Below are 8793 nucleotides of genomic sequence, written 5' to 3'. Positions count from 1 at the left end.
CGGCAGGGGGAGAGATGAGCGAGAGGTGCGACGAATCATTCTGATGGGCCTGGCTGAAGCGGCCCATGCTGAAGCGGAACGTGAGTATGACGGGACGACGAAAAATCTAGACGTATTGTGAGGTGGGCAGAATAAGGAACACATTCGTTCTTTTTAAATAGTGTAGATATGCAGGAAGCAAAAAAAAAAAAAAAAAAAAGGACTTTCCGGTGGTAGCAGCCAACCAATTCTCGAGGTGCCGGGCTGCCGGCGCGGCGGCGCGGTCCGGTGCCTCCCCTTCCTCTCCGTCTGTCGGTCAAGCTGGCTGGCTGTTCCAGTGTTGAGTGTTCCACGCAGAAGCAGCTGCATGATCTTGCCAATAATTACACCTCGCTGTCCATGGCTGGTAACCTGACAACCTGCCGTAACCTTGTGGTGAGCGAGCGAGTGGCTGTCCGTGGCCCTCACCCCGCGACACGCCACGCAACCGCCCGCCAGCCATCCCCGTCCCCGTCGCCGTCGCGTCCCCGCCTCCTCCTCCTCCTCCCACCAAACCGAACTCCCCACACCACAGAGCGAGGAGAGGAACACAGTGGGGGCAAAGCCACACGCGTCCAGCTCCCGCGCCCATCTCATTCTCAGCTCACCTCTCTCTCGTCTCCGTCTACTCCGTTTCCTCCTCCCCTCCACACCACTTCTCTCCCCTCTCCACTCTCCACCAGATTTGCCACACCACGCCACGACACGCCGCCCTCCACCTTTATGCCGCCGACGCCCGCATGCCCATGGCGCCACCCGCACGGCCGCCGCGCCGCCCCGCGACGCTGACGCTGCTCCTGCCCCTCCTCCTCCTCTCCTCCCCCTCCCTCTCCCTCCCCGCCGCCGCGGACTCGCCGCCGTCGACCCCGGCCCCGCGCCACGCGCAGGTCGCGTCCGACGCCGCCGACCAGCTCCCCGCGCCGCCGCGGCACGGCGGCCACCACCACCACCACCACCACCACCGGCACCCGCCGCCCCCGCCGCCGAAGCGCCGGCTCAACTTCGGCGAGAGGCTCGGGATCGCCTTCGCCGGGGTCGCCGCCGCAATGCAGCTGCTCCTCGCCGCCTTCCTCGCGCTCCGCGCCTGGCAGCTGCGCCGGCTCGACCGCGCCGAGGTCTCCTCCTCCACGCCCCTCACCTGACCTCACGCCGTCAGGTCCGTGATCTGTTGTTAACCGTCGTCCGCGATCTGAGAAATTCGTCGTCGTTGTAAAGGAAGGAAAGCAATGAACATAGAGTATTATTCTTCTCCATTAATTCCATTTTTACACGTCGTTCTTTCCGCTCGCATTTTTGTTTTGTTTTCGAGGGAGTTCTTTTCGCTCGCATCGCATGTGTTCGACGCCAGTGCCTTGCTGTACCCGAGCCGAGCGTACAACGTGCTTCTGCCGAGTCCAGGCTAGTAGACAGACAGGCCATGTGATAGTACTGATATCAGAGATGTAGACAGTGTGTGTGTGTCTATTTTGTTTTGTTACCAGCTGATCCAGATTCCAATCCGAGATGATGCTGCGTTGATTGAATCAGATTCCAAATCCTAGATGGATCAATCGATCGATCGATCGATAGATGGGCATGCATGAATGCACAAAGCGATTGAGTAGCACCACTTCATGGCGCATCAATGTTGCTTCATGCATGTGGAATGATTGAGCCAACGATCACACAATGAAGTTGCACTTATGAGTCAGTCCCTCACTCCAAGCTGCCGCTATGATAACTTAGGCTGGTCATAGTGGTAAGTATCATGTAGTAGTATCATGCATATGATATTTGTGTATGATACTACCTCTATAGTGGGTAGTATCATGAAGTAGTATCATAATCATGTTATATTTATTACTTTTTAGAATCTCAATGCAAATTTGTGCACAAGATTTGTTTGATATTAACTTTTCTCGTGACATGCGCTATGATACAGTATCTACCTATGTTACTCTAATCTCCTCTCTCCTCCTTAATTAGCTGCCACATCAGCATTTGTGTGGGACCAATGTGCATGATACTAGCTATGATACTAGCACTATGGCTAGCCTTAGTGACCAGCAAGCTGATTGTAAAAGTTCTGTCCTAGGAAATAAACAAGCTGCCTGTACTTTCTGTTTCGTAGTACTCTTCTAGCCTACGGCTCTACACTCAGCCACCCGATTATTATGAAAAATTTGCCATCGTAGAAAACAACAACGAATTCAGATGTTATTGTTTGAGCTGTTACAAACGGTCGACGACCAAGTGATAAAGTTGATGGAATTCTCAGAATGGTTTTTTTGGGACAAAAAGGCAAATTGTCTTAACACTGAATTTCTTGACATACGATTTAGTGGAAGTTGCACTTTTGGTTGTGGTGTCTTTGCCTTTTCACTTATAAGATCCTATTTACCACAATTCAAAGCACGTATGGAACAGAACAGTGATATCTCTTTGCAGAATTGCATCTAGGACTAAACAATGGCTGAATGATCCAGCGTTGTCAATTATGGAGCATTTCAGCTATCCCTAGAACCATGTTACATTTCAGCTACCCAATATGTACATTCCCATGCTAATTCTTACAAAATGAGATGCAGCAAACATGATAGGTAGAATAGATTTGTACTCGTTGCAGGAAGTGATGTACGTACATCTGTCATGCCTTGCTGCCCGGCCAACCCTCCCAAAGAAGACGTGGGGAAGAGTGCAGGCGAGCCTCGCGGGGTCTGGGCATAGAATCAGCATGCGCACCGGCCCGTCGTCTGGGAGAGAGAGAGGATCCACAGTGACAAGTTTGCCTATGGTCTGAGAAATGAGCTCCAGGATATGCTCACTCCTAGCCTCCTCAGGAATGTCGTGGATCCGGACCCAAACCTCCGCCAAAGTAGCCACAGTAACAGGATCCACACAGGACGGCCTGACTGAGACGCCGATGTTGTTGGCCGGGAGGATAGTCGAGTTGCTCCAGGACAAGGCACGGAGGAGCTCAGCCGAAGGAAACGCCACTGCAAACTCAGTAGGCGAGATCTCCCTCACGTTCCACACCCAAGTCGACTCCAGTCGAGTGAGCTCGGCGCGGATCGTGTCAACTGTCACCTCAATCCGAAGCGGAGGGTCTCGCTCCGCGAAGCACGGTGATCACTCGCCGGGTGTTGGGGGGTGCTAAGCTCCGCCCCCAAGGTCGATGTAGTAGAAGCCCCCATCGATCCCGTGTCCGAGGTACTCGATGACCTCCCGACGCCTCGCGGCGGTCGAAGCGCTCCGTGCGGGCCGCAGCCTGATGGCCGGGGTCACCGCAGAAGAGGCACTGTTCCGGCCTCGTGCACGTGGACCGAAAGTGTCCCATCACCCCACAGTTGAAACAAATGTTGGATGTGGGGGACTTCTCCGCCGGCGCCGCCACCCCCAGCTGGGTATCAGCGCGACCATCGTGCGATTGTCCCCTGCGGAAGGACCATAGGCGGGTGCCCAAGCTGACCCCCACCCGCGGCCCCTCCCGCAGCGACGCCCGCAACGTTCTTCCTCTTCTTAGCCTTCTTCTTCTTCTTCGCAACTGTCGGTCCACCATGTTGCACAGCTTGCGTCTCCGACGCCTCCCCCCGCTGCTCGCGACGAGGCGGTGTCCGGCCGCGGCCCTCCCGCCAGGAGGCATCGCGGCCATGCTCCCTGCATTAATTTGCATCTTGGACAACTGGGAAAATCTGATCTTATTTTATTCCTCAGGCATCAGATCCAAGCCCCGAAGGACTTGACAGTGGAAATGTGTGCCAACTTGACCAAGATTTGGAATGTTCTTCTCGGTATTTGTATTCTGACTAGCAAGATGTGGAGTAACTTAGATAATTTTCTCACAGACGGGAAGTTCAAATCATTCAGTTTCAGTATGATCATGTGGCCTTCTCTAAGTAATCAACTTATTAAGTGAACAGCTTATATACGTAAACATCTGACACATATTACTGCAAATAGTAATCTTTTTTTAAGAGCATGATCATAGGGGAATCCCTACGGTATATACTTTTCTTTATATAAAAATGAAAGTGGCCAAAAGCCCCAAGTACAAGGTTATAAGCAATCTACCGAGGGAAGAATTGTACAATGTAGGACAAATACATTTTCCAGTTTTCTAGGTGAAAGTAGACTGGATCCAAGGAAGCAGATGTTGCACCATCAAGGGTTTAACTGTACTGATGAAGTAATAAATCACTTAGAAATCAAATTTTCCATTGCCCGAAAGTTGGTCTCTGAACTTTGAAAATAAGGTCATTCCTTTCATTCCAAATATTTCACAGCACATGAAACAATTTCCATAAAGCAAGGACTTGTGAATGCAATTCTTGCCACATTGAAGCATTGGGAGATTGCCTGCGAGCAGTCCCAAAGGATACCAATATAGGCCCAACAAGAAGCGAAAATGCCGAACGGAACCTGGCAACGGGCGAGGATGATATCGAGCCCGTCCGGTGGTTCAAGATTAGGAATGTATTAAGTCCTAAGTGTGTATTCTGTCTTTATTCAGCGATTTAGTTGATAGGTATTCGTGGTATTCATTTCACGCGCTTAGCAATAACTCTCGTGTAGGATGGACGAAGCTTTAATACGGGGTAAGGCTGACATGCATGCAACTCTAGCCACTCAGAGCAATAACTGCTCTAAGGACAGAACATGTCCATAAATTGACCATTAAATATCTAGTCATTAATTTAATTCGTGGAAGAATTTTATTTCGCACACAGTCATGTTTGCTCCACCTACTAATTAACATCCGTGTAAAAAATAATATATTACTATATCAAATAGCATCTTTCCAAATTATCTATAGTAAAATAATGTACTATTTATTAAAATGGCTCCTTTTGCAAATATTTACCATGTAAAAAAGTTGTACTACTAATTCACAGCCGTGTAAAAATAATGTACAACATCAAATGGCTCTTTTCAATTTATCTATAGTAAAATGTTGTACTACTACTAGTTCTCCAAATAGATCCTTTCCAAATTTTTACCATATAAAAAAGTTGTACTACTAATTCACATTCGTGTAAAAATGCTGTACTACATTACTTCCTGGGTCATATATTCTGATTTTAAAATCTGCATTTAATTTTTTTGAACTGCACTTGGTTATTTTTGAAATATTTCATGATATCTCCAAGATAAAAGAATTATTGAATATTCAGCAATTACAAAAGCACAAGGATCTTTTCTCATAATCAAAATAGCTTCATCTAGCTCAATTCTAAATCAACATTCATTCAATCTGAATACAACTTTCGAGCATGCACACATCGGTGGTCTCTGAATTTCCAAAACCGACATGAACCGGTATCACGAGTTAATTGTGTCATTAACCATAAATTCAATGGAATATCATTTTCCCCAAACTCAAAATTATCCACCAAACAACCCCAAGAATCAACATGATTTCATCAATAATTTAGAACAAGTTTAGTGGATAATCATCAACGGCCAAATTTCGGAAAAACGGAATACTATCAAAATGGATCCAAAATAACAACGAACCAAAAATCTGTAGTAAAGTCAAATCCTCACCGAAGCGAGATATGGGATGGCCATGATAGATCTCTCTAGAAACCCAACGCATGAAACACCGGCCATTTTTCCTGGCTTGGAACCAAGATGTCCGGATGCTATGGATGCGGGCAGGACAACGAACGAGCAGATTCTCTAGGACGAACAGGAACTTCCGCGAATCAGGGCCATGAGCACGAAGCCATGATTTTACCGGCGCGGGTAGCTGCTAGCCTATTCGACAAGCTCCTCGTCGACCGAGAGGACGAAGCCAGCGAGCTCTTCGCCTCCCTCTCCGTTGCTTCGTCGTGCTCCTGGCTCCGGCCGCCTCCGGCCGCCCCCGTTCTCCCCACCGTCATGTAGATGAGCGAGAGAGAGAGGGTAGGTGGAGTCGTGAGAGGGCTGGAGAGGCCGATTTTGCTGCCTGAGATGCACAAGATCCAGAGGATGGTGGAGATCTACAGGAGCATACGGCTAGCTACCATGCACCGTGCTAATAAATGAGGTTAAATGCGAGTTCAGTATGGTTTCGTGGTGGTCTTGTATAAAGCCGCGTATGCGAGGTGCGGATATGAAAATCCAACGCGTATTGAACTGACGCTATATTAGCTACGAATCTCCGGGCGCCAGCTGAGGACGATGATATCATCCTCGCGCGTTGCCAGGTTCCAATCCGCTGGGTCGCAACAAGAAGCAGCAAAAGAGCACTGGAAAATAGGTGATCTCGTGTCTCCAAAACTCAACCTGAACAGAGAACACAGTCAGGACCATCCTCAATAGCCCATTGTTTTCTGAGAAACAAATCTTTAGTGTTCAAATGGTCATTGACTAGCAACCACACAAAAACTCTGAGCGTGGGCAGGCTTTTTGATTTCCAAATCGATTTGGAGGGTAGAATCTTTAGGAGCTTGTTCAAAAACAAAGTTGTAGTATCTGACCGACGTGTATATGGAGTTGCCCCATGGGAAGAGCCTTGAATCATTAGCACGAGGACCAGAGATCAGTGCATGCAAATAAGATTGAATCTGATGTAGCTGCTCATACGCTTGGACAAGCAGAGGGAGAGAGAACTTAGAGCTCAAGTCTTGGGCGTGGGCAAGCTCAGCAACGTTGACATCTTCATCAAGAGCAAACGAAAATAGCCGAGGAAATTGGTCACATAAGAGGCCATTCACATGCCAATAAGCCTTCCAAACAAAATTAGTAATCTGGTCTCTAAGAATGGAATTGCCTGTTAGGGCCCTACTTAGTTTATAGAAAAGTGGAAGAACATAGAATATTCTTTTCTTTGATAGCACCATTAGTCTGTTTTGTTCAAAGAAACAGAGTAATAAAAATATAAGGGAATTCTTTGATATCTTCCTAGGAAAAACATGAATTTTCCAATCCACTTGGACAATTTTTATACCCCATCACACAAACTACGACACTAAAGTCTTTAAAAACGTAGTTACATCCCTAATCATACCATCTCAAATGGTTTGACTTTGATTTTGCTATGCTTATCATGATTCATGTTGTTTTTCTAATCCTGTGAACCAAGCACACAAGTTTGTAAATCTATAGTTTCCCTAATCTACCCTTGCATACGTGTTCATGTATGTTTCATGTGTTTTCCTTATTCCTATGTTTGTAGAATCATGTGAACCAAAAAATGCCCTCTGAATCCATCACGACTTCAGATTCGCAACAAACTTACCAACTTGGTATAAAAAGATTGGGTTCGTTTGGTCTCCTATAGCTAATGCTTGATTAACACCTTCTTCGGTTGCTTGGTTCTAGCTTCAGGGGGACTACCTTTCAGCTTTTAGGATAGCTTCTTCCAGAAGCTACCCTCCCTCAGCTTCTCCCAGAAGCCCAACTCTAAGGGAGAAGCCATTCTAGAAGCTGAAAAGAAGTGGTCCTTAATGTCTCCAATGGCTGATCACGCAACCCTTGTAAAAATACGTTGCACTCCACACTAAATAGACAAGTGTGTGTGTGTGTGTGCGTGCGTGCGCGCGCGCGCATGTGGGGCAAACAGGGTTCTGCTAATCTGCTATAATGTTTCTTCAAAAATTTCACGGGGGGAGAGGATCCCCACCTGAATTTCATTTCACTTGAACTGAGTTTATGTCATAGAGTTACATGCAGAGAGGTGGTCTCGCCATGACATGGCGTCCTCTTTGAGGGAGGGGTTTTTGAATCTGTATTGCCATATGGATAAGTCAACTATCACATTGGAGATTGTTGTTTGTAACTGGTTTGCTTGATCGCGGAAGACGAGGGCGTTCCTTGTGTCCCAAATTTTCCAAAGGATGGCGAGGAGGACAGAGGGCCAGACTGACAGTGGCAGTGCTGGTGCTTGCGGTGAGGTCCATATGTCCTGCCAAACTTGTCGCCGGGCATAATCCTAGCTCTGATCCATACCGACTGAGTTGCTGGGCATTCGAAGAAGAGGTGTTGGCGATCCTCGACGGTCTGAGGACAACTTGGGCAGAAGGGTGTGTCTATGATTGTCTTATGGTGGAGATTCTTTCGAGTGTTGAGTTTGTCTAGCTGGACCAGCCAGCCGAAGATCTTGACGCGCTCGGGGACTCTTGAACTCCAAATAGCTACCCTTGTGTCTTCGCTATTACTGTCTTGGAGAACAAGGTATGCAGCTTTGGTGGTGAATTTGTTGCCGTCGATCATGGCTCGAGCATCATTTCCTTGGGAGAGCTGAATGACCTGCAAGAGGGACAGCAGAGAGGCAAGCTCAATAGTAGCCACCTCGGTTAGTCTTTTCCTTAGGTCGTTTTGGATCCCAACTTGGAGAACATCACAGACTAGGGCATTTGGGTTGGTGTGGTGGGAGAATAAGGTTGGGTGTGTCTTGGCTAGGGGTTCAGGTAGAATCCATCTGTCGAGCTAGAAAAATGTGTTTTTACCACTTTTGACAGAGCAATGTGTGATGTCTCTTAGGGTGGCTAGGTTTTTGGATATAATCTTTCCTAAGAAGGAGCTTTGGGAGCTTTGATTAATGGTGTATGGGGAGTGCTCAGTGACCCAAGCCCTCCATGGAGTGTTGGTTTGTTGCAGAGTTTTGTAGCTAAATTTTAGAAGCAGTCAGAGGTTTTGTACATGCAAGTTTTTGACACCCAATTCACCAAACTGCCTAGGGGTACAAGCCTTGTCCCATGCAACGAGACATTTAGCCCCTGAGCAATTTTCATCACCTGCCCAAAAGAAGGCCTTTCTTTTTCTGTCAAGTTTTTCAAGAATTAGTATTGGTATCAGCAGAGAGGCCATGAA

General features: G+C 47.5%; 1 protein-coding gene across 1 annotated transcript; it reads left to right on the top strand.

Moving 5' to 3' along the window:
- Positions 1-764: 764 nt before the first annotated feature.
- Positions 765-1296, top strand: LOC124670166 (UBA-like domain-containing protein 2). The gene has a single exon (XM_047206676.1). It carries the CDS (start codon positions 765-767, stop codon positions 1158-1160), a length of 396 nt encoding a protein of 131 aa, XP_047062632.1. The 3' UTR covers positions 1161-1296.
- Positions 1297-8793: the final 7497 nt, after the last annotated feature.

Source organism: Lolium rigidum, chromosome 7 (genome assembly GCF_022539505.1).
Source record: "Lolium rigidum isolate FL_2022 chromosome 7, APGP_CSIRO_Lrig_0.1, whole genome shotgun sequence".
Classification (NCBI taxonomy): Eukaryota; Viridiplantae; Streptophyta; class Magnoliopsida; order Poales; family Poaceae; genus Lolium; species Lolium rigidum.
Note: the sequence above shows the minus strand (reverse complement) of the source record. Positions and strands in the feature narration are given on the sequence as shown.